This window comes from Rhodamnia argentea, chromosome 6 (assembly GCF_020921035.1).
Source record: "Rhodamnia argentea isolate NSW1041297 chromosome 6, ASM2092103v1, whole genome shotgun sequence".
Lineage (NCBI taxonomy): Eukaryota > Viridiplantae > Streptophyta > Magnoliopsida > Myrtales > Myrtaceae > Rhodamnia > Rhodamnia argentea.
This window is the reverse complement of record NC_063155.1, coordinates 10,382,980-10,408,682: the sequence shown is the minus strand read 5'-3', so window position 1 is coordinate 10,408,682 and position 25,703 is coordinate 10,382,980. Positions and strand designations below refer to the sequence as shown.

Sequence of the window (25,703 nt, the reverse complement as noted above, 5' to 3'; positions counted from 1 at the left end):
TATTGAGCAGTTGACCACATCCCACGCGGCATCGTTCCAGAGTCCAACTTGAAGTCCATCGAACGCGTCTCCTTCCATTTTTCTCTCTCTCCCTCTCTCCCTCTCTCTCGCTGGGAACGGAAGAATGGATGCCGTAGATTCAGTCGTCGATCCTCTCAGAGAGTTCGCCAAGGACAGCGTTCGCCTCGTCAAGCGTTGCCACAAGCCAGACCGCAAAGGTTACCTCCCCAGACCCCACCACATCGCCTCGTCAAGTTTTGCATGCAATGCATTGGCTGTCATCTTTTGATTTTCTTGATTGATGGGTTCCGTCTTTCCTTGCAGAGTTCACCAAGGTCGCGTTTCGTACGGCCATTGGATTTGTGGTCATGGGTTTTGTTGGGTTTTTTGTGAAGCTCATCTTCATCCCCATCAATAACATCATCGTCGGGTCCGGTTAGGAGGTATTACCCACGCGCAATGTCGTTTTTCTTTGTTTTCTTGCTTTGGTAGATCTCCCATTGTCCAACCATGGCTCTTTATCATCTGGTTGCCTTCTGTCTAGATTCTCAATTTCGAAGGGAGATCTTGTGCCTTTTTTTTTATCATTTATTTAAGAAAGGTGCTTCCTTTGGCTACCGCGGAGTCTCTTTGTAAAAGCTCCGTATAGTTCTTTAGGGGGACGGATTCGTCGCTTGAAATTGCTATAGAAGTTTATCCTGTGACTTGTATAATCTTCATATTGTTCAATGTGGCACGACTATTACTGATTGGGAGCGAGCCTTTGTGATGGGAGATACAAAAAGGCCCTGATCGATTGGATATGCATTCGTTATTGGGAGTCTATCATAAGGATTCAGTGGCAGATTGTGCATAGATTGATTCGGTTTCGAGAGCCCCTTTCAGCTATCTTTTTTCACCTTTGCAAAACCATGTGGTAATTGGGGTTCTTATTCTAAAGCAAACTTATTACCGTTCTTCTGTTGTTCTTAACCTCCTTGAAACTACTGACCTTCATCGATCCATGAAGTTACCAATCACATGCTTCTCATCGTGGCAGAATTTTTGGTGAAGTTCTCACTTTTGATGTGTCGTAATACATCAGACATGCTATTCATAGTCCTAGGTTTTCACAAAAATGTTACCTTTGCCCTATAGAAAGCATGATGGCCCTTTATGTACCTTTTCTCATGATACTGGAAAAGATTTAGCCTTATGGAATGTCGGAGTTATTGATGCTTATCCTTTTCCAGGTTATTGGTAGTTTTCTTCACTGAATCCATGACAGAGTCCCTACTAGATATCAACCTAAGTTTTCCTGCTGAGGTTTCATGTGGGTTCCGCATGTATGTAGTTATAATTGATTTCAATGTGAATTCTTGAAAGCTTTACTTCTCCTAGTAAGATCAATTACAAGTAAATTTATCAACCTACTATTCAACACATCTTCAGAAATGTCCACATTGTAGTGGCATGCTCTGAGAAGGGAGATGGTTTTATTCAGTTATTGCAAATGTATTATCTCTTTTCTTTTGCTTTTCTTTTTTTTGGCATGTTGAAAGCAAAATGAATTCAGTTCTTTTCTGTGCGATAGGCATTAAAAGCTATGCAATTAGTTGTGAATCTGGCGTTTACCTGTACCCCTTGAATTAGTGACAGACAATATTGTTCAATGTGCCAGTATCATACACACACCATAAAGAATAGGTAGTAACGCAGTTTATCTTTCTTTGTTGTGCATCTCAGAACTTACCATCTTGGCAAAGTAATTGGGAGTTTTCTCATATCCCTTGCAAATGGTAGTCATTTTTAGAAAAGAATAATTTGAAATCATTTTCAGCATACTCAATTGATCAAAAGGAACATTGTTGCATCATTGCTTAGAAGTCTTGTTTTAGTTTTGTGCCTTGAGTTTGGCTAACTTCTTGTGATGCGTTGAAGGACAAAAAGCTATGTCTTTTTTATCTTTTATTCTTTTGCCCTGCATCAGATGTTCATTGACATCCATGACATGTATATTATTTCATTGTTTTTGCGAATTTATTTGCTTCTTTTATATTTTAGTGATTGCATGTGAGTTGTAGTAGGACCTAGACTATCTAGTTTATGACAACAGAATGTCCTTATATGAGTTTAAACATATAAGGTAGATCATGTTTCGAATTTCCGTAGCCATTGAGAAGTTTTCTGGTGCATGGATGCAACGTTGGTTCAATAGGCTCCCCAAAAGAATTGACTGATAATGTGGTTTTCTTAGAGACCATTATTGACAGTTATTTTGATTTCAAGCTTGAGATTCTTTAAGATTGAAAATATAAGTTTTCTTTCAAGAGAACTGGCAATTGAAACGAACAGCTTTCTTTGCTTATAAATGGGATGATGCTTTACTGTACCCGTTCAGTACTTTATTTATAGTCACTAGTAGTTCTGTTAATTCTTGGTGGTTACCTAAGAAAAGGTGATGATAGGAACATCCCTATATCATATAGGAGGAGATGCTTTATTACTGTGTTTCCTTTGGCAAAAGACTCATGTTGTTTTATCACACTGAAAGCGTGGGTGGTTAGGTGACCGGCATCGGAATTGTCTTTCTTCTGTCTTTTGATTGGAAAAACTACAATTGATTGACTGCAGGCTGAGCTCGTGAGAAAGAAATATGGGGGGATATCTGCGGAAGTATAAGTTGGGAGCAATTTTTTGGTTTCTTTTTGGAGCAGTAGCATGTTAGCAATGGACAGCGTGACGGTTTGAAGTTCTGGGAACTATTGTCCCCTACATGTTGAGGGAAAACAGAGTGTTTTTCGTTGCTGCCTACATTCCTTTCAAATGGCCTGAGTACTTTTTAAGATGGGTACGCTTTTATCTCCATGATGGTGTGGGAGAGGGCTGGTTTCAACTTACCAATTCGACTGGGGACTCGCACAGCATATTCGAATTTGACCGACACGGATGGAGTGAGTGCACGCATCCCGGCTCCGGTCCAGTAATGTTGAGAAAGCCATCTGAGCTCTCTGTCCAATCTTGATCTTGTTGTAAGAAGCTTGAAGTTTGCTTCCGTCGGGGACTAGTTCTGAGATCCCCGCTACTTTTTCGACAGTCAAAATCCCATTTTTGGACTTTGGTGAGGGTGTCGGCGGCATTGCAAAGAGATGCGCGATTCCACACGGAACTTTGCATTTATTGCGTCAAATAACAAATGAACTCGAGGGGGCCTGAGGCGCAGCGATCGTCCTATCCGGCACCCACCTAAACGTTAAAAATTGAAACTTTTAATTGGAGGGTGCGGGGTTAGATTGGGGATGCTGCTATCGGGTTGGTGAATTCTAATCTGGGTTAGCCCCACGAGTCGAATGATAGAACACATACCAAAATGAGGAAGGGAGGGAGGGGGGGATTGGACTGGACCCCGTTGGACAGGGATAAGACGACGAGGGGGGAATGCAAAGATTTCCCCGTACATCATCTCCTGTCTAACTCAAGCAAGAAAGACGACACTGGCTTCTTGCTATTTTTAATCAATTAATGGAGAACTCACAACCCCTGCCTCCTTGCTGCTATTTCGCGATGCATGCATGCATACATGCACACGCCGGTTCTCTTTTGGAATGCTCTGCAGTTTTCTTCATTCAAGCGCATCAAGATCGCGTGTTAAAAAGTTTCGGTTCTTGGAGCTGTTTATGTAACAAGTCGATTGTTCGTAGATACTGATAGGAGAGACGCTTAGGCCTGACCAAAGATGGCGATAAATCTAGTTATAAGAGGAATTTCGAGGAAACCATACCTTTTTCTAGTCAGAGAGAGAGAGGGGGGAGAGATTACGATTAGCAGTTACCAAACAAAACTAGGGGCGATTCCGTAATTTCGATGATAGTGACAACACACACAGGGACACAAAATTTAAAGGGGGGACTGAATGGTGACCATTCGCCGCCTCCTCTTGCTCTCCCTCTCCCTCTCCCTCTCGCTCCTCCGGAATACCTCCTCCGCAAGAACAATGGCGGCCGCCGCTAGCAGCTTCTCCGCCATCTATGCCAACCCCCCTCCTCCTCCTTCCTCCTCCTCCGTCTTCGTCTCCTCCAAATCTTACTCCCTCCTCCCCAAGCTCCTATCTTTCCCCGCCAAACCCACCAGGTCCTCCCCCCTCTCCTCTCCACATCTCCAATTCCCTCCCCAACCAAGCCCCCAAAGCCATCGCCACCGCCACCTCCACCTCCACCCCCACCTCCGCCTCTCCCATCACCTCTCCACCCTTCCCCGAGACCTTCGCTTCCCGATTTGCCCCCGACGAGCCCCGCAAAGGCTCCGATGTCCTCGTGGAGGCCCTGGAGCGCCAGGGCGTCACCAACGTCTTCGCTTACCCCGGCGGCGCCTCCATGGAGATCCACCAGGCCCTCACCCGTTCCCGCATCATCAAGAACGTCCTCCCCCGCCACGAGCAGGGTGGCATTTTCGCCGCCGAGGGCTATGCCCGCGCCTCCGGCCTCCCGGGCGTCTGCATCGCCACCTCCGGCCCCGGAGCCACCAACCTCGTTAGTGGCCTTGCCGACGCCATGCTCGACAGCATCCCCATTGTCGCCATCACGGGCCAGGTTCCATCGATGACCCCACCCATGCTTTGTTTGCTGCTGTTACTGTTTTATTTGATTGCTCACAAGCTATCCCTATTTAGTCCATTAGCTCGTGTCTTTGAGATCTGGACCTATAGGGTGTAAGCTTTGAAACTACGGCTCTTCAGTTCCTTCATTTCCCACCGTTTTGACGAGAGAACAATATCTTCGGTTTTTAGGTGCCCCGAAGAATGATTGGTACGGATGCGTTTCAAGAGACCCCCATTGTGGAGGTCACCCGGTCTATAACGAAGCACAATTATCTGGTTCTTGACGTGGAAGATATACCGAGGGTAGTCAGCGAGGCATTCTATCTAGCGACTTCAGGGAGGCCAGGTCCAGTTCTCATTGATGTGCCTAAGGATATACAACAGCAGCTCGTGGTTCCAAAATGGGACCTGCCCGTGAGGTTGCCGGGATACACGTCGAGGTTGCCTAAGCCGCCTCAGGAGGCGCACTTGGAACAGATTGTGAGGCTGATAGCTGAATCAAAGAAGCCAGTCTTGTATGTCGGTGGTGGGTGTTTGAATTCGAGTGAGGAGTTGATTAGGTTTGTAGAACTTACCGGGATCCCTGTGGCGAGTACTTTGATGGGTCTAGGGTCGTTCCCCTGCACAGATGATTTGTCGCTTCATATGCTTGGGATGCATGGGACTGTATCTGCAAATTATGCAGTGGACAAAAGTGATCTGTTGCTCGCCTTTGGAGTTCGCTTTGATGATCGTGTGACGGGCAAGCTGGAAGCTTTTGCTAGCCGAGCTAAGATCGTTCATATTGATATTGACTCGGCTGAGATTGGAAAGAATAAGCAACCTCATGTTTCCGTCTGTGGGGATGTGAAATTGGCCTTGCAAGGGATGAACAGGTTGTTAGAAGGGAAAGCATCAAAGCTTAAACTTGACTTTTCCGCTTGGAGGGTGGAGCTTGATGAGCAGAAACAGAAGTACCCATTAAGTTTTAAGACCTTTGGGGATGCCATACCTCCTCAGTACGCGATTCAGGTTCTTGATGAGTTGTCTCATGGAAACGCAATCATAAGTACAGGTGTCGGGCAGCATCAGATGTGGGCTGCGCAGTTTTACAAGTATAGGAGGCCTCGACAATGGTTGACATCCGGAGGATTAGGGGCCATGGGTTTTGGATTGCCGGCTGCTATTGGAGCTGCTGTTGCAAAGCCTGATGCCATAGTTGTGGACATTGATGGAGATGGAAGCTTTATCATGAATGTCCAGGAGTTGGCTACTATCAGAGTGGAAAACCTTCCGGTCAAAATTCTTCTGTTGAACAATCAGCACCTAGGCATGGTTGTCCAATGGGAGGATCGGTTCTACAAGGCCAATAGGGCGCACACATACCTAGGTGATCCATCAAGAGAGTCTGAGATATTCCCAGACATGTTGAAGTTTGCTGAAGCTTGTGGAATACCTGCTGCTCGTGTGACCAAGAAAGCAGATGTTAGAGCCGCAATTCAGAAAATGCTGGAAACTCCTGGGCCGTACTTGCTAGACGTTATTGTTCCCCATCAAGAGCACGTCTTGCCTATGATTCCTAGTGGTGGGGCTTTTAAAGATGTGATAGTCGAGGGTGATGGACGATCAGCGTATTGATGTCCCGAATGGTCTTTTGCGTTGTTGCGGCCTTATCATGAGAGTTGTGGCACTTCCTTCCCGTTTTAGTTTTTACTTGTGCTAATGCACGGGAAGATATTAGTTATTGTAGTTGTAATGGCAGAAATTTGTTTGTACTTAGGTAATATCAGAGCATGTGAAGGTTGATTTAGCTATCATCACTAGTTTGGTGAGTAGAACAAATAAGTTGCAGTTTAGTGATGGTGTTCCCACTTTGATTGCGAAGATCTTGTAATAGTTTCTCTTGTCCATGTTTAATTTGTTCTTGGTAAATCCAGTTGTTACATTTCTGGTACAGTAATGTTGAAGTGAAGATTTCGTACCAAGATGAATGCCTTGTTAGTTGCAATTGTAGTTGGGTTTGCTTGTTTTTAGATGTTTCATGTGTGGCGCGAGTGTACCGCGGCTTCTTTTGTTCCGTTTTGAAAGTCGAGTCACTGCTCGCATTGCTTCCCATCAGTGCTTTGCAGTCAAGGGTACTTCCATTGCCCATGGTGGAAATTGGGACGGAACTCCAAGTGTAATTAGTTTGCTCATTGAGAATGGATGTCTCCCAAGGGTGATTAGTTTGCTCATTGAGAATGGATGTCTTTATTTTGGTGTACGAAGTATCTTCGTCCATGACAGCTGAACGTGTTAAACCTTAGACGAGATGTTCTGGTGATGATTTACCAACTCCTATTCTCTCCCTACAGATGTTCTGCAAGTGGAAGATTGATGGGCTGAGTGTTCTTCCGATGCTTTCAATTCTGTGTCCTCGTAATATCAGTTTGAAAAGTACACCATATCTGGTTCACTTTTTTAGGTATGTTTTGTTCGATTTCCCAAGGGAAGTCTGTGTCTATGAGTTCTCGGGGTCGGGACACAGGCTCCTTCAGGGGGCCCTTGCACTTTGCTGTAGTCGCATGAGTGGGTTGACCTCCACGGTTGGCGCGAGTGCAGGGCCTTAATCGATTTGAAGTAGGTTTGGCTTCAAGAAGTTGGAGATTCAGGGGGTCGTCGTCATTTTCCTATAAATGATCTCTTTCTAATGTTGGTGCCAACTAAATCCCACGTTCGATAACTGGTGCCGTTCGTCATTCATCATCCGGAATGATCTCTTCTGATGTCTTAACAATCAGCGCTCTGGACAGCTCGAGTCAGTGGTATTGAGTTTGGAGAATGGGACAGGGTTGTGCGGTTGTGGCTCAAAAGACAACGTGGAGGATGCATATTCAAATTCAAAACAGGAATCTTCGTGAAAAAGATGAGACCCGCAAATGATTTGGGTGATTTGATAAATTGAGGATCAGAAATCCGGATGAATTAATGTAAAAGATTGTTTCTTTTCTCTATGCAGACTACAAATAGAAGAGAAGTAAAAAAAAAATTTTTTAAAGGATTTTTTTTTTTTTTATTTATTTGATTTATTTCTTTTTTTTTTAGAGATTTTTTTTTTTTTCTTTTTTCTTTCTCTCTCTCTCTCTCTCCCTGGCCCCCCTTTCCCTGAGCTTCTCCTTCGTCTCATCTTCTCCTTCTCCTTCTTTCCCGATGCGACCAGGCCCTCCCCTACTCTTCTTCTTTCTTCCCTCGTGTGGAGAGTGGGATTTGAACCCACGCCCTTTCGGACCAGAACATTAATCTGGCGCCTTAGACCAACTCGGCCATCTCCACATGTTTGGGGACGGTTTCACAAAACCAACTAAACATTTAGCCGACGAGCTCAGTCCTCTTGCTTGTTCCTCTGGTTTCCCGCTATTTTTCCCCATTCCCAATCTCCATCTCCATCTCGCAGTCGCGGATTCTTCCCTCTCGATTCGATGAACAGTCGGGAGGTCAGCCTAGTGACCTCAGCCACTCTCTTTGGGGCTCTTGCCTCCGCCATTGCTCTTGGCTTTCTCTTCAACTCCAGTTCCCTGAAGAAGAAGGAGAAGAAGAATCAACAGGAACGCTTCTCCTCTCCCCTCAACGGGGTCGTCCCCAGCAAGCCCTCTCCTTTCGATCCCTCTAAACGCCAAGGGTACGTTCTTGGTTTCTTTGCCGCTTCGCCAGCTTCTTCAATCATCGCCATCTTCTCTTCCATTTTCGTTTTTAGCTGTTTAGGGTTTCTAAGAGTCGCTCTCTCTTTCTGCAATTTGTTGTTTTTTCCTTTAGGTACCTATCTTGGGATGACTACTTCATGGCCATTGCCTTCTTGTCGGCCGAAAGATCCAAGGACCCCAACAGGCAGGTCGTAATTCGCATTTCTCAGCTTTGTGCTGACTGCCATGTCCCTCCTCCGCTTTTGCATTTCATTCTCCTTGCTGGAACTTGGTGTTTCTGATTTCATAGCTAGCGTTAAATTCTTCTTGGTGCTTGTATCCATGCCGCAGGTTGGCGCATGCTTGGTGAGTCAGAATGGGATTATACTCGGTTAGTCCATCTACGATGCCGTGACCTCTATGTCTATTCAGTAGATTCATGTTATTTACTTATTATAGCTGATCAATTAGAATTCCATTTGTTTCTGGAGCAAAGTATATCTCGGTAATAGGGGCAAATGTTGCGCTTGAGTGATTTACATGGTTGCGAGAAATGCATGATCTTCCTTTTTCACTACCTAGCGTAAATTGTGAAGAATGTAACACTAGATGTGAGTGGCTTTTAAATTTATTCAACTCCAATCTCTTTGATTCTTCCCTGCTTTTCTACTTCATACCGTGGTATTGTATATAGTTTTGGATTCTTGGGAGCTCTGTTCTGGCTTTGTGCGTAACCAACAACCCTGATAGGATAGCACCAGAAAACCGTTGCCACGAGTTCCTCACGGCTGTCCTCCTACAGGGATTGGCTACAATGGATTTCCCAGAGGTTGTTCCGATGACAAGCTTCCTTGGGCCAAGGTATCTGCATGGCACAAAGAATAACTCTATATTATCAGCTTATAAAGCAGTATCCATTTGTCCACCCTTTTATTATGCTCTCTTTTTTCTCACAGAAATCTGAAAGTGGGGATCCTTTGGAGACGAAATACCCGTAAGTGTCGGGCAGCTGTCCTCCTACCTTTCAGTCATCTACATACATTGATAGAAAGAACCTGAACTGTGGGTCAAGTGCTAAATATAGTTTTTTGCCCAAATGTTGAATGGATGAAAACTGTAATCCAGCTCAAAACCTCTGCTTGATCAGATGTTTGACCAGTAGTTATCCGTCACCCTTCTGATGACTTTGTATGTGTGTCTTGGTTTTCATTACGATCCCCTTTGTCATCGCTTGTAGATATGTGTGTCATGCTGAGGTCAATGCTATCCTCAACACAAACCACGCCTCTGCTGCTGGACAGGTTATCACATTTTCTGAATTATTGTAATGTTGTCTGTGGACAATTATTCTCGGGGAAGATTGATATGCTATAACCTCCATATTTTTTTCTTTAACAATCCTTGTGACCGTGTCTGAAATTTTGTGCTGAAAATGGCTAAGGTGATTTTTGAATGTTGACTTGTAGAAGCTTTATGTGACGATGTTTCCTTGCAATGAATGTGCAAAGATTATTATTCAGGTAATTTCCATGTTCAAGCTGGTATGTCTCACGGTAATGTTACTCGACCTTTTATCTTACTTCTGAAGAAAGTTTACCAATGCCAAATTAGTGTTAGACCGTAGCCATATTTCGTGTTCTTCACATGCATCTTTGATGTCAGATGCTACAGTAGAATGTCCAATGATAATCTCTTTTAGGGCGATAAATCAGACAAGATTTTTCTTGGATTTGATTTACTTTGTGGGAGCTAAACGCTCCTCTTTTAGGCTAAATGACTTCTTAAAAGGTTTTCGAAGGAGCCCAGGCTATGTAATCAACCTTCCATGTAATGAACAGACTTGTTGCATATGAACCTACTATTATTGGCAATTCTCCCTCCCTGGCCTTCTAGGAGATTTTGGGATTTCCAAAAATGAAGTTTTATGGATCTCTTTCAATGTTGCAGTCAGGAGTTTCTGAAGTCATATATTTTGTGGAGAAGAGGCTCAACAATTCACAGGTCGAATATATTGCATCTCACAAACTTCTGTCAATGGCTGGTGTGAGAGTAAGCCTTCTTGAAAACCCTGTGTATTTTCCTTATCCTCCACCTATAGCTTTCTTTCGCTGTGATTTAACTGATACTCAACCTCGTGGAGGGGCACTAGTAGTGTTAGAGGGCTTGCGGAGCAAACTGCTAGGCTTTCACCTGAGATATCCGCCACAGCCATACATGTCCACACCTTTGAAGGGATCAATGATGCAGATGCCTATTTTCTACTTTGTCTTCGTCGAGTCTCAAGCAATGGGTTTGGCTATTCCAATATATCATGTTGACCGAATATTTTTTTTTCCCATCTTCTCTTTACTGCAGGTCAGAAAACATAGGCCACAAAAGGAACAAATTTTGATCAATTTTGAGGAGGCCGTCATGTAGCCTTATCCTACATCTGCTAATTAATATTCGTAATTTGTTTGGCATGCCAGTATTTTGGTAGTTGTACTATTTCATTGCAATACATAAGGCTTATGCGTGCAATGTGGTCAAATCATCAGCCCTTTCGTCATCTTCAAATTATCGGCCCTTTTGATCCCTTGATGCGATGTAAGACGACAAACAAGTTTGTTTGTTTGTTTGTCCCGAAAATACCTCTTCAATGTGTTTGACAAACGAAATTTGACAGCTTTGTTTGTACTAAAGCCAACAGGTTCCGAGGGAGTGTGACCCTGCTGCTTACAAGCAATGTAAGAAGCGCCCGCGATGTGTTCCAGGAACGACACTTGACAGCCTTCTTTGTTCTAAAGCCAACTGCTTCCAGCTTGCAAGGGAGTGTGATCGTTTTCCATCCCCAACAACAGGCAAACGCAGATGGCAAGAAATTCACAATCAAAGTTCATTAGATACGACCGGGGCGAACGCAATTGAGTAAAGTCAAAGCCTCGCGCTAGATCGGTCGGTCTAGGTGTCATTCTACAAGCAATGTGCAAACGATGTTAGCTTTTTTTACAAAGGCATGGACCCGCGAAGAAGAATGCGGAATGGGAGAATTGAAGATATTCATCAAGTAAGCATTGGCTTCGTTGTGTTTTGGCGGGGTTGACTTTGGAAAACGAGATTGAAGGAAATGGAGGGGAAATCAAGCCATAACGAAAATTGTAATTTCCGTCCCCTTACTTAAATTGACATTGAAGAGGGCGGATAAAAGAGTTAATTGACAATCTTAAAACTCCTCGTCTTATATTATCCATCTTATCTATTCCTCATCAAGGGCAGTTTTTCAAATCGGCAAAAGGATTAGGACAATAGCCACAGAGAACATCATCATCAAAATATAAAAAAATGCAGTAGCCCATCATTCGTAAACGATATCTCAGTACCTTCGCATTATATTCGTTAATCCATACCATTTATTTGAAAACAGTTCAAAAGTAATGTGAATAATGATAAAAGTGAGCATGAGAGATAAAGGATGCTCAAAACTACTAATGAAATAGGTATAGGAATCAAGATGGTGACAAGAACTAAGAACCTCCAGTCGAATATAAACCCGAAAAATAAATGAGTAATTTAAAGTAAGAAATAATGGATGCAAATTCAGTTCTGAATATATTATTGCACACAATTTCAATACAATTTTTCTAATCAATTTTAATCGAAAATCGCGGATGCGATGAATCAGTCACCGATTGACCGTATAATGAATTGAAAACGCGTTGGATGGTTCTCTTGTAACTACAAATTGGAGTCCACGATGACCATTAAAGACCACACTTGGCCACTCTCGGAGGATCAAAGCGCTGGGGGTGAGGAAGAGAGCGTGAGTTTTGGGTCGTGTCTTCCTTCCTCATTGACTCGCGTCGCGTCTCTCTCTCTCCTCATTCTCTCGCGCCCATCCCTCGGCGGGCGGGTCTGCGGCGGCGGCCTCCTCGGACGCCATGGAAGGCACCTCCAGTCACCTGTCGCCTTCGAATCCGGCGGCGACCAAGCTCCTCTCCAACCTCCCCTCTCGAGGCCTCTTCTCCTCCACTGCCCTCTCCTCCAATCCGGTGATCTCTCTCTCTCTCTCTCTTCACTGGCCGTCTTTTTCCCCCGGAACCCTAGTCTTTCAGTTTAACTGTCGTGTTTTCCCGCATTATTAGTTCCGTTTGCGGTCTGGTTGATGTTAAGGAGTTCCGGGGTGCGGATATCTTGCCTATGCATTTCCGGGTCGCCGACATTTTAGCTTCCTGGAATTTACTGCATGCAGACTTGTCCAATTCGATGTGCGTTCAGCCTTCGGGGCAGGAGTTGGTAATGAGCAATGCTTGAGTAGACGCTCGAATTTGTTCCATGTCGTCGCTTGCGTTCTTGTAAAACTGCGTGCTTTGGGGATTCTGCTGGGGTTTAATTCCGATCCCAATTTATGTTTCTTTCATTTTGTGGAATGATTTCCTTCTCCCGTTAATGAGGATTTCTGTTCCACCCCCCTCCACCCCCACCCCCAGCTTTTGATTACGCTCACTTGCTAGTAAACAGTGCTTTTTGGAGTTCTCAAGGTCTATATTGGGCACATCTGACCCGGAAGCCATCCTTGGCTTAAAAGGTCTAATTACTGTGAAAGTCTCGAATCTGAACATATTTTGCATACTGGTTAATTTTTCCTCAGTGTCTTCCCCCATGTGACGATGATTTATTTTGCATATCCAGGTTAATTTGCCCCTGAACATCTAAGTGAATAACTTGTTTATTTCTAAACTAAAAATCAAGAATTTTTGCAGGGTGGAATGCGAGTTTACGTTTGTGAGCATGACACATCACCACCAGGTTTTCACCTCTGACTTCTGGATATTCTTAGATTTCTGCTAGCATTCATTGGGTAGTTGATCACTTGGAAAAGGAAAAAAAAAGATAGCGTCTAGTCTAATTTTAATAGAAGCTGTTTAGGTTAGTGCAATAATTCAACCAAAAGGTCTTGGCCATTTGACAAGATCATGTCTATGATATCTACACCAGTTTAATAACAAAAGCTCCACTAAAAACTTGGTGGGCTGTACTCTATCCGTTACCAACACTTACAGTTAGGTATAGGTCATCATTGTCACTATGACTACTGATGCTTGTGTTTGATGATAATATATAGTAGTGAAAGTCGAAACGGCTATTTCCTTCTACAATTTTGGTGGGCTGTACTCTGCCCGCTTCCAACACTTTTTTCATGGTCCTATTACCCGTGTGGTGTAGACTCCGCTGCTCTCATATCATGCATACTAATGTTTATCTACAGAGAAATGGAGAAGAGGGGAAAACTTAGGTGAATTTGCTAATGGCTTTTTTTACTGTGTAATGACATCTGTTTGCGGTCACTCATGTTTACTATGAGATGTAGTCCATCCGGGTGCTGTCAAAGCACGTAACTAGCCCTGGAATGTAAGGAACTGACCTCCCTTTCATATGCAGAGGGGCAAGTGATAAGGACAAACCAACAAAATATACTGATAAGAGCACTCACGATCAGGAAACAGAGAGGAGATCCTAGCGCGAAGAATGCAAAGGGTGTGACAATTGTTGAAGGTTCTAGGAAGAGGTATTCAGTATTCAATCGTGAGATATGTGGCTTCACTTGCATTTGTAGCAACTGTAAATAGTCTGCTTAGTGATGAGTTTCATATTTACTGTAAAACAACCATTTTCTGGGGACCAGATTTTTGCGGGTCGTCTTTCTTCTTTTTCATGATTACGAGGGAAATCATTTGCTTTTGCAGAGCATCCGAGAGACTTTTGGATAATGGGACATCATCTAAGAGACCTGCTGGTCAAGCTGGTTCTCGACAAGGTAAGACATTGCTTATTTCACCTTTTATGGTTGTCGTACAAGTTACACAGCATATTCTTCACAACTAAAGATATGAGAGAGAAATTTCTTCACTGACTGGATGAATGGATGAAGGGCATCCATTTCCTCTTACGACTGCAGCGATTTCCTTATTGTTGTTTGAAATGGGTTCAATCTTTCATGGTTTGGTTTTTTGCATAGTAGTGGCAAGACTTTTCATTGATCGTATCAAAATTTTAGTCGCCGAAGGATCTTCTTCCAAGTCATGGCTTTGGTGTTTGTGTTATTGGTGTTAGCTATTTTATATGGTCTCATTTGTGGTTATTGGAGAAGCGGCCTTTTCTAGCATCTGTAGGGCTTATCTGGAATATGAAGTATCCTTCTTGTATTGACCATAAGATAACTGCATATGACAATCTGTGGACGTCTACAACTGGTTATATTTATGGATATTCTATCTTGTCTTGCAAAAGTAGCTTCTCCTCTCATTCCCTTTGGAAAGGGGCTAAGGGATAGGGTGTTTGGGGGCAGGGAACGAGAAAGCTAGCATATTGATTCTGGAGAGAGAGGGAGGACTAGGATAAGAACTGATAAAGGAGGAAATTTATTTTCCTGTTATTTTCAGTATACATCTTAATCCCTTTTAACAAATGTTGAGGTTTGGCTGGCTCATAGTATTGATGGGATCTGAATTTCAGAGGGTTCAAGCAGTCTTTTACCGGACAAGGACTTGCACAGTTTGACCGTGGAGAGGCTTCGGGCATTTCTCAAGGAAAGAGGTCTTTCTCCCAAAGGCAAGAAGGTGAGCATGACCTCAATTTATGTGAGGTCTCCTCATTAATACACCTTTGAGTTGGATTTTGGTTAAAAAAACAAATCTATGTTGTTAATGCAGAGTTGGCAGCTTGAATTGATGAATCTGCTTGTTCATTGGACTGATTGTCTCATCTTATTTATCGGACTGACGACTATCCTGGTAATATGTATTCATCTGGATATACTGATCAGTTTCTTCCCATGTCCAGGATGAGTTGATTGCGCGTTTAAAGGGTGCAAATGGCTAAGGATCCCAAGGAGAAAGGTCGAGTAAAGTGCCCACATTGTACTGAACCTGTAGAAAGGATGAGAAGATTAAGTTGTTGTGATAGTGGTTTGGGGAATATCGTAGGGGGTCTGAAAACTGGGGAACCAAACTCGCACTAACTTGTTGGGAGAGTGACGAGTCCAGATGTTGGTGTGCCAAACCATACAGTCTGGTTGATTATGTTCTTGACGGGTCTATGCTGAACGTTCTGACATTGTCTTTTGGGGAATGTGGGTTTTCTTTAAACTTGGCATCATGTACCGGATCATACACCATGGGGCGGGCCTGAAGAGCCTGCTTGCCTCATGGGGCTGGGCCGATTGTTTTGCGTCGCTGACAGTGGTGAAAAACATGTGTCTGAGTCTGTCATATCGGGGGAGGTTGGGTAGCACTACTTAATCACCAGCTGCAATGGAGACAGATTTTGATGTTTGTGACGGGCGGTGAGGTGGTAGGGGATCTAACCTCTTCTTTTCAAATTTGATCATTGGAACGGCGCCGCTAATGGAGTGACTGTGATTGAATGTGATCATTGGCAGTGGGCACAAACCTTCGGCAAGCCTACTGCTTTCTTAGGTTAAGGTCGTATGATGAGGACAATGATGATGATGATGATGATGATGATGGTTTACTTTACAGATTCGGGAGAGCGACCTGCTTCTCATCCACGATGCACCCAACAAAACGGTGGGATGACAAAGCCTATAAAGTAATGTTGATCGGCCATGAGATCACCACACCAAAGTCCCACAAAAGAAGGTGAGGAAGGTCCTCCCACGTTCGTTGTAAGAGAAACGTGTTTCCAAGTCTTCACGTGCTCTATTTGACCGCAACACCCAACAGCAATGTAGCGCTGGCTCCAGGAGATTTACCTCTCGTCTCCTTTGAGAATAATAGCCGTCTAATGGAATGAGGCCTGCGTGTTGAGTCCTTTGGAGTGGGTCCTTCAATTACTTCCCGCCTAACCTCAACTTTTCTCGGGTCACTTAGTTTTCGCTCGAATGCGACGTGTGCTAACCACGTGCCGGGTCACGTAGATGTATCATTTTGGTACATCGAAATGGCAACACGTAAAGGAGGAGTTCCTTCTTCTTCTAATCAAGCTGAGATAGTATAAGATGAATTAATCTATAAGACGACCAATGCGAGCCTAGTTAAGATTACTGAAAGTCGTAGAAAAGACTCATCAACACACTTCAAACATGTTTACAATGAATGTGTTCCGAAAAGTGACCCGCTCTGGCTGAGGCCATATGCATTTCCACATCATAATTGACGAGCCTGAATTAGCACCCTGTAATAGAATCGTTAACATTGTCAGAGATAATTAGGTAAAAATCAGTCTTTCCAAATAAAAAGGAAAGCATTTCACATGCTCCTTCTTTTCTTCCTGCGTGTTCTCCCTACTGTCCTGGTCCCCCACGCCCGGCGTCTGAGCATGTGGCAGCCGCCGCCTTCGACGGCGGAACCCTATTGAAAGCCGCACCCAACCGTCGCCCAGTTGGCGCACCCAACTGTTTCGTTCATTCTCAACCGCGCGCACACTCGAGTCCCTCGTGGGTCTACACCGTCGACACCACCTCGGCTGCCTCCAGTTCATACGTGCCGACAAGGGCTGATATCGAATCATCATGTGGGGCTATTGTCTTGTCACTCGTCTACATAAAAGGGTTCAAAATATATAGCAGAGCTATTAAAAATTAGTAAGAGACCTCACATCGGAATAGACTTGTCGATGATTTTACAGAACACATGATAAAGGAGGATACTTTTAGTGCATTAGTTGGTTTATATTTTACTTTGGCGATAAATTTAAGTGATCCTAAGAGAATAGTTACTTTGCTATGGAGCCATTTCATTTATGGTAGCTCCATCGAATCGATGTTTTTTAAGTAAGGGTGCATTTGTTTTATATATTTATATATAGTATGCGATAATTTTATTGGAAATAAAGGGATTGATATTTCCTTGTACTCAATCTTTTCATTTGTGGTTTAGGTATTAGTGTCGAAAAGAAGTGACGTGATAATATCAATCACTTGTTAGGATCGGCGCACAATCACAATAAGTAAAATGAGCGAGAAAAAGAAAATTGAGAGCACAAGATTTTATCATGGTTCACCCTTAAACTAGGGTTACGTCTAGTAGATGATTCCACTATAATTAGCATCTCGCACCTCTTGTTACATCACTCAATTATAAACGAAAAAAAGTATATATATTAGTAGCTATTCATGAGCTCAAACCCAAATTACTAATGAAAAATTATAGACTTAAATCATAAAAACCCTCCGGTGTCTAGGGGGTGCTGCCTCCTTAAGACCCCTCGCCGAGGCGGCTCCCTTGGACCGCCGCCCTTTTAGCATGGAAAGGGATCCACATGTTTTCCTATCGCAAGGAAATATGAACCACACCCCAATATTCTCCCACTTGATGAATATTTTTCATGCTTATTTAGACTTAACACGGTTGTACACCATTCAAACTTTTCTGTACTCACCGCCTTGGTAAAAAAATATGAACTATTCATCTGTGTGTCAACTTTTTTCATCGCTACAATTTTCTGTTCTACTTTCTCTCTAATGAAGTGATATTGTAAATCAATATGCTTTGTTCTTGCATGAAATGTAGGATTCTTAGCTAAGAATCTAGCACTCTATCTATCATACCTAATCTTTACTTCTCCTTGTGTAAAGCCAAACTCTTCACACAATCTGGGCATCCAGATTACTTTCTTAGCAATATGAGTAAGAGCCATGTACTCTACCTTAGTAGTAGATAAAGCAACCGTGCTTTGCCTCTTGCTCATTCACCTCACTTGTTGTCTTGAATAAGGAAATAACATATGCACTAGTCAACCTCATACTGCCAATGTCGCCTCCCCAATCAACATCCACAAAACACTTCGGTTCTAACGCTTGCTATCCTTTTGACTTGTTCATGCATTCATAACATAACAAAGTTAGACATACTGCAAAGATAATGAAACACCCTCTTTGTAGCTATCCAACGCTCTTTACCAGGATTGAATTTATATCTACTTAATATTCTCACTGTTTGAGTAACATCCGGGCGAGTACACACCATGACATACATCCAGCTCTCTACCATATGCTAAAAAAAAAAAACTCACTATCACGCTTGCATATGGAAGTGCTGCCATCTCTTCAACTTCCTCTTCGGTCTTAGGACACAAGAGCACAGATAACTTGGAGCTTGTGGACATGGGGGTCTTCACTGGTTTATAGTCTATCATGTTAAACTTCTTCAACACACTTTCAACCTATTTCTTCTAACTGAAGACATAACTTTCTATTCTCATGCTCCCTTTTTATCTACATGTCCAAGATTAAGTTTGCTGGACCTAGATCTTTCATCTCAAACTGTTTTGCTAGTAGTTCTTTTACAATACTAATCATTATCATATTATTCCCAACTAGCATATCATCAACATATAAAGTTAAAATAACAAAATCACTATCTAATCTCTTTACATAGACATAATGGTCATCATCATAACGAACAAAGCCAAGCTTCAAGGCATATGAGTCGAACTTCTAGTACCACATTCTTGTAGATTGTTTTAGGCCATATAAAGACTTGTTCAATTTGCAAACCAAATCTTTTTTTTTCTCTAACCACAAACCCATTTGGTTGCTTCATGTTAATATCCACCTCTAAATCACTATGTAGGAATGATGTTTTTACATCAAGCTACTCTACCTCCAGATTTTATGTAGTCGCTACAAATAAAACAAGTTTTTGGATTTTAATTTAGTAACAGGAGAAAAAAATCTAACTATAATCCACTCTCTCTATCTACAATACCCCTTTGCAACCAAATAAGCTTTGCATCATTTTATATCCCCATCTGCAGACATATTCTTCTTGAATATCCACTTGCAATCAATTGCCTTTCGATTTACGAGTAGTTTTACCGGACTCCATTTTCTGTTGTCCATCTCATCTTTCATGGCTCTCATATAGTTTTGTATCTTCCGCACTTCTTGTTTCCTTAACAATATTTTTTTATCATCACCTATGATAGTCAAAGCACGCTTTTATTACTCGGCAAATAAGGTATACCTCTTATGTAGTCTTGTCTACCATGTGAACCTCCTTAAGACCAAGTGCTTTAATTTCAAACTCGGTATCAGAGTCTACAATATCATCCTCCACATCATGCTCATCAGCTTTAGAATCTGAATTTTCTGTTTCAGCTTGTGTAACCTCTATCTCTCCCAGCAAACCAACATCTAATTCAACCATCTATGGTTCTTTAAGAGCTTGTGAAACAATTTGATTTATCGTAAATTTTCTAAACACCACATCCCTACTGTAGATAATACATTTAGTATCAAGATTCCACATGTTATATCCTTTAATACCATCCTTATACACAAGAATGATACACTTCTCTGACTTGCTTTCAAGCTTATTCATCTTTTGCTTTGGCACATGCACATAGGCTTTGCAACCAAATACTCTAACATGGGATATGCCTGGTTTCTTCCTAAACAGTGTCTCAAATTGTGTCCGATTCTTCAAAGATGATGTGGGAGACCTGTTCTTTAGATAACACACGGTAGCCATTGCTTCCACCCAAAATTCAGCTTATTAGCCTACACCACTCAGCGAACTCCTCGCTTTCTCTATGAGAGACCGATTAAGCCTCTCTACTACCCTATTTTGTTGAGGTCAATAGTGCGTTGTTTTTTGCCTTGCTATGCCACCGGCCCACGTAATTAATCAAATTCCACTGAATAGAAATCTCCTTTGTTGTCAGTCCACAAAACTTTAAAATTTCTACCAAACTGATTTTCTACTAAAGCTTTGAATTCGCAAAATTTTTCTAACACATCATCTTTTCTTCGCAAGAAATATATCCACACATAATTGGAATAATCATCACTAAAAGAAATATAATACGTTGATTTTCCAAAAGATGTTATAGGTATAGGACCGAAGATGTCACCGTGGATTAAATTCATAATCCCTTTTGCTCTCCCTCCTATGGATTCAAAAGATACCCGATTCTGTTTCCCATGTAGACAATGTTCACAAAATTCAAAACCCATAGAACAGCTTGGGATTCCATTCACCATCTTCTTTGAAGTAAGGGTCACCAACCCTTTCTCACCAATATGGCCCAATCTCCAATGCCACAACATTGCGGGATCTCCTTCCACCTCTTCCTTGAAGTATAGGGTCTCTCACCACTAATTATCGTGCTTCCTAACAATTTCCACAGCTTTTCACATCATTTGCCTCTAGCAATCACCATAGATTCACGGGTCAGCTTGCATGAATACTTGTCGCCGATGAAGGCAATACCAGCATATGCCATAGTTCCCACAAAAATAAGATTCCTTATAAGACCAGGAATGTACATCACATCCGGAAGATTCTTAACTCTCCCATCTTTCATCTTCAACTTCGCCTTTTCGCAACCAACAATATTAAGTGTAATATCTTCTCCCATCCGTCTTGTACCTCCTTGATGTGGCTCATAACAGCAGAACTAATCTCCATGATGCGTCATGCAGAAAAACACTCCAATATAAATTATTCATGCATTGTGGTCAACCTGAGATAAATTGCAAATGAGATACATGTCTCCCACATTATTGTCATAATCCTTTTTTGTACTAGACAATGTACCTCGTCTAGCTTCTCTGGACCCACACTTTTGCTTATGCAATCCTTCTTCAAATGTCCATCTTTTATGCAGATCTAGACTTTTAGGTCTTCCTCTAGATTTATTCCCGATACCAAATCTAGATTTGGATCGTTCATTGTTCCTTCCTCTTATGAAAAGAGCCTCATTACTTGCATTATCAGAACTAGCTCTTCTCATATCCATAGACAATAAACAATCATATGTTCTCAAAAGATATTGTATTACTACTAGTGCCGACTGAAACAATTATATGTTCCCATGAATTCAGCGGTGAACACAGCACAATACATGTTTTATCTTCTTCATCCAGATTAACATCAATAGATGCAATCTGCTCACATATAGTATTAAACTCATTCAAGTGTGCAGAAAAAAAAATCACCTTCACTCATCCGAAAATTGTAGAGTTACTTACATAAGAAACAACTCATTTACGAGCGACTTACTCTGATAAAGGCTTCCTAGCTTTGTCCAGAGATCTTTCGCCATCTTATCAAAGGTCACATTCATCAAGACATTATCGGTGAGATATAGCCGGATCGGCTTTCACGCTTTTCGATCACCGCCGATCACCTTCAATTGATTGGATGTAGACGTAATCTCTTCCTCCTTCGCCTTCTTTTAAGTAATCAAGTCAAGTTTATCTTCTTCGATCACATACCACAGATCTCTATCCACGAGCAAAGCTCTCCATCTTCAACTTCCATAACTCGAAACCCTTTCTTCCGAACTTCTCCACTTTAATTCGCGATAATCCAGCTGACATCTTCCCAAGATTCGATTTGTCGGATATCACTTCACCAAGAAACCCTAACCTCAAACCTTGCTCCGATACCATATGTTAAGATCGGTGCACAATCACAATAATGTAAAACGAACGAGAAAGAAAAAATTAAGACACGAGATTTTATCCTAATTCACCCTTAAACCAAGGCTACGTCTAGCAAATATTCCACTATAATTAGCACCTTGCACTTCTCGTTACATTATTTAATTACATGCGAAAAATAGTGTATATAGCAATAGCTATTCATGAGCCCAAGCCCAAACTACTAATGAAAAATTGCGGACTTAAATCGTAAAAATCCTCCCGATGTCCAAGGGGCGCTTCCCCCTTGAGACCCTCACCGAGGCGGCTCCCCCGGACTACCACCCACTCGGCGTGAAGCAAGATCCACGTGCTTTCCTATCGCAAGAGAATATGAACCACATCCCAACATCACTTTGGTATTTGGTAAAACACATTTTGTATTTTTCAACACCATAAAAATAAAGTTTTAATAGGGAAATCACATCTTTTAGAAGTGTTATTTCACAATAAATAGAACATGAGTTGTTGATTTATCAAATAGGAAACAGAGAATATGGCATTAGGAAGTGAGTGAGGATGAGAGAGAAAATGTCTTTTTTTAAGCTTTAACTTTTGTGTCCCCAATAAATGTAAATGTCTCTTCTTATAAAGGAGAGACATTTTTCCCGATAAAGATAAAATAAGATCAGATATGAGAGAGATATATACGATGGCCACCACTCAAGGACCACAGCCGCAATAGTTGATTATCGTCGCACGTGACCACCATTGATCGTTACCGTCGGCCAACCGGACATTCCCGATCAACATGTCCACTTTCTCCCAAAATATGGTGTGAGTGTACGATTTTCAGTCATCTTCCCTTTTCATTCACAACTAAAGTGTCCCATACATATCAGCTATAAGGAAAAAGTTCCCATTTTTTTGGAGTATCTCACTCAATCATGCATTGTCCTTATGAGGATAGAAGAAATCAAGCAATGCATTTCATCTTTTGCTTTGATTCAACAATAAAAGTATTACACGTTCGTGAGCTTCGTCGAACCCAAGTTGCTCAACATGATTCGCCAATCTAGGGTTTCCCTCATCATGTTTACCACCAACGATAATGGCTTGTGATGATGCTTGAATGGGCTAGTACAGGTCCTGGAGTACACAACGGGACGTTCGGAGAACATTTGGTGTAACTTGGAACCGGACCGATGAGAACCTGTCTGACTAGCAAGTTTCGGGTTTCAAGGAGCTTTTGTTTTTGACGATATTTATTATTGGGATTTTTACTTTGTTAATGTTTCATATTTATTCATGTATCTAAATATGAGTTAAAGTTAGGGTTAGTGGATTGTAATAGCAAATAGTTCAATTAAGAATATATGTGGAACATGTATAGACTCTAGAACCCGTGACAGGATAGGTCCTAGGTTTCAAGGTATGCATGATAGGTTAGAAATTCAAAAAATGAAGAACTTATTTTGACAAGTAGGTTCCAAGTTCTATGTGGAATCTGCACGGAATTTGAAACCACTCACCCCTAACGACTAGGGAGACACAACGACAAATGGCAAAGGCACGACAAGGTGAGGCAATGTCAACAGCGGCTTGATAGGTGGTGCTCATAAGGCAACGGTGACGTCGGTTTGATGACAAGGACACAAAAATAGAGAGGAAGCGAGAGAAGAATCTGTGATATATCCGTGTTATGTGAAGACATTTACCAAACCCTATATAAGATATCACAAATTTCATTATTATTCTAACCGACCCCAAAACAAAATAAACATCGGAAAGTCTAGAAAAGGGAAAAGTACACTAGAAGCCATAATTGTTCACCATAACTTTCAAAACGTCACTTAATATTTTAAAAATCAACAAAAAACGAAACTCACCCCACTCGGAATTGAGATTTGACATCGACACGTTGGAAAAGTTACTGTAGCACTTAAGTGAACGATTTTTAAAAATTATGACACTTAAGTGAACGTTTTGAAAGTTATGGCATCTCAAGTGAACGCCGTTCACAAGTTATCTACACTGTACATTTCCCTTAGAAAATTTTCCGGGCAATTTTTCAAAAACGAACACCCCAATTGAGATTTGACATCGGCACTTGTCACGCAGTTAAAATAATTTTTGCTAGAAGTGCACATATGCAACATCTCCGCGCAGCCACATTATCTACACACATACATGTGATTATGCACATGTGGTCACATTTCACACGAATCGATTGTGTTTTTTTTTTTTTTGTGGATGTTTGGGGAATGGGGCCTCAAATCTTTTCCTTGTGTTTTTGTCCGGCTGCAAGAAATCTTTTTGGCCCCATCTTTCATCCTTTTTTCCTCATATCTTTTACGTAAAGGGGCACGCGGGGTTGATTTGGGATTGTACTCGCCTACCGCAAAACATGTCTTGCGATCAATTCAGCGTTCTTACAATTCCACCAAAGCATGTCTTGAGAACCATGTGAATATTAATTGTGCGAAAAGTGTGTCACGGCTATTTCTCCAACCGAGCGGCCCACCTTCCATGAAATGAAACGTATGGCCATGGTTGCACCGTTATCAATCAAAGAGTTTCCACGGTTTCAATTTTGTTGCCGAAAGTAAGTTTTATATATTATATAATGCTGTTAAACCATGCAAAGAAAATTATATAGATTATACCACAATTGTTGATATAGAGAATATCGAGTAAAATGACATCGGGAAGTTAGTGAGGATGAGAGAGAGAGAGAGAGAGATCTATCTTTCTTGAAACTCTTAAACTTTTATTGAAGTTATTTGATATCTGTCTCGTATGAAATAATGACAAACCTAACTAATGAATATATTTTTCTCTTCTTAGAAAGGAGAAACCTTTTCCCCGACAAAAGCATGACAAAGCCGGATAAGATAGAGATATAATCCGAATTAAAAATTCTCATGTGGGAGATGGAATAAAGATGAATAGTCATATCCGTGACATATGATGGCCATCACGTGAAGACCTCCACCACCATAGTTGATTGCCATCGCCCATGACTACTGTGCGATTGTTGTTGTCCCCGACTGCTACTAATTGTCACCATCGGCCAACCGGACCTTCCCAATTGACATGTCCACTTTTGCCCCAAATATGGTGTGATTGTAGAGCTTTCATTCATCGTTCCATCTCATTCACAACTTACACTTGTTGTACATATCACCTATAAGGAAAAAAATTTTTCACAAGAAAAAGATAAGCTGATAGTCACACCATTATGATCGTGATATGCTTACCATACAAATTAATCACAATTGCTTTTTTTCTTTTTTTTATTTTCCAACCACAAACTTGTAGCTAGTATTTGACCGTCCACTATCAAATGACAGTGGATGGTCGGGCTAGCAAAAGCCTTTTCACTAGGTTGCACACTGTCCTCGTGGGAATTGAAGAAATCAAGCAACGCATTTCATCTTCTGCTTTGATTCATCAATAAAAGTATTACGTGTTTGTGAGCTTCATCAAGCCCAATCTGCTCAACGTGATTCGCCCCTCTAGGGTTTCCCTCGTCATGTTTATCGCCGCCGCTGGCTTGTTGTGATGATTGAACGGGTTGGTGGAGGTCTTGGAGTAGATATGGCTAAATTGGAACCGGGGCCCGAAACCGGCCCGTTGACCGAGCCCGAAACCGACCTATTGACCGGGCCCACGGTTCCATAATTGTGGGAATCGACCCGGAACCGCCGGTTCCGGGTCGGTTCCAACCCGTTTAATTAAAAAAAAAAAAAGGCCCGGTGGGGCAAAGAGCGGTTGGGCTCTTTGCCCCCCACGGTCCCCCCGCACCCCGCCCCGCCGGGCCTGCCCGCCCGTAAGAGTCGTTGCATGTGCAACGACCAATTTGGTCGTTGGTTTTTTATTAAAAAAAATTTAATTTGTTTTTAATTCTTGTCTATAAATACTTATCCTCCCCCTTTCATGTTTTCTCACAAATCTTCTCAATAATTCTCTCAAACTCTCTCAAATTCTCTCAATTCTCTTAATCTCGTCTCAATTCTCTCAAATTCTCTCAATTTGCTCAATTCTTTCAATCCTGTCTCAATTTTCTCAATCGGATTTCCGATCAATTCTCTCAAAAAATGGCAAGTGGAAGCAGAAATGA

The 25,703-nt window shown here is 42.0% G+C and overlaps 4 protein-coding genes and 1 non-coding gene across 8 annotated transcripts; 4 read left to right on the top strand and 1 right to left on the bottom strand.

Annotated features, from left to right (window-relative positions):
• The first annotated feature begins 11 nt into the window (after positions 1–11).
• On the top strand, positions 12–2,845 carry LOC115741619 (protein transport protein Sec61 subunit gamma). 2 transcript variants are annotated; one of them, XM_048279836.1, is made up of 3 exons: positions 12–218; positions 325–443; positions 545–2,365. In XM_048279836.1, exons 1-2 carry the CDS (start codon positions 125–127, stop codon positions 438–440), a joined length of 210 nt encoding a protein of 69 aa, XP_048135793.1. In that variant the 5' UTR covers positions 12–124; the 3' UTR covers positions 441–443; positions 545–2,365. The 2 variants fall into 2 exon arrangements, with proteins under 2 accessions (XP_048135793.1, XP_030531469.1); XM_030675609.2 differs by lacking the exon at positions 545–2,365 and adding an exon at positions 2,614–2,845 and having other exon boundaries at positions 15–218.
• A 1,056-nt stretch (positions 2,846–3,901) lies between these two features.
• On the top strand, positions 3,902–6,540 carry LOC115741546 (acetolactate synthase 3, chloroplastic). Its single transcript, XM_030675515.2, has 2 exons — positions 3,902–4,568; positions 4,766–6,540. Exons 1-2 carry the CDS (start codon positions 4,008–4,010, stop codon positions 6,191–6,193), a joined length of 1,989 nt encoding a protein of 662 aa, XP_030531375.2. The 5' UTR covers positions 3,902–4,007; the 3' UTR covers positions 6,194–6,540.
• A 1,246-nt stretch (positions 6,541–7,786) lies between these two features.
• On the bottom strand, positions 7,787–7,867 carry TRNAL-AAG. Its single transcript has one exon. It is a non-coding gene; the product is annotated as a tRNA-Ile (tRNA).
• Positions 7,868–7,919: 52 nt separating this feature from the next.
• Positions 7,920–10,970, top strand: LOC115741617 (deoxycytidylate deaminase). Of its 3 annotated transcripts, none has more exons than XM_048279834.1 (9): positions 7,920–8,213; positions 8,348–8,423; positions 8,566–8,605; positions 9,017–9,075; positions 9,171–9,208; positions 9,452–9,515; positions 9,684–9,734; positions 10,162–10,263; positions 10,570–10,970. In XM_048279834.1, the coding sequence occupies exons 1-9, from the start codon at positions 8,014–8,016 to the stop codon at positions 10,630–10,632; spliced, it is 693 nt and encodes a 230-aa protein (XP_048135791.1). In that variant the 5' UTR covers positions 7,920–8,013; the 3' UTR covers positions 10,633–10,970. The 3 variants fall into 3 exon arrangements, with proteins under 3 accessions (XP_048135791.1, XP_030531467.1, XP_048135792.1); XM_030675607.2 differs by having other exon boundaries at positions 9,681–9,734; XM_048279835.1 differs by lacking the exon at positions 9,684–9,734.
• Positions 10,971–11,981: 1,011 nt separating this feature from the next.
• LOC115741611 lies at positions 11,982–15,338 on the top strand. Its single transcript, XM_030675599.2, has 6 exons — positions 11,982–12,242; positions 12,954–12,999; positions 13,633–13,759; positions 13,938–14,008; positions 14,707–14,810; positions 15,034–15,338. Exons 1-6 carry the CDS (start codon positions 12,132–12,134, stop codon positions 15,070–15,072), a joined length of 498 nt encoding a protein of 165 aa, XP_030531459.1. The 5' UTR covers positions 11,982–12,131; the 3' UTR covers positions 15,073–15,338.
• Positions 15,339–25,703: the final 10,365 nt, after the last annotated feature.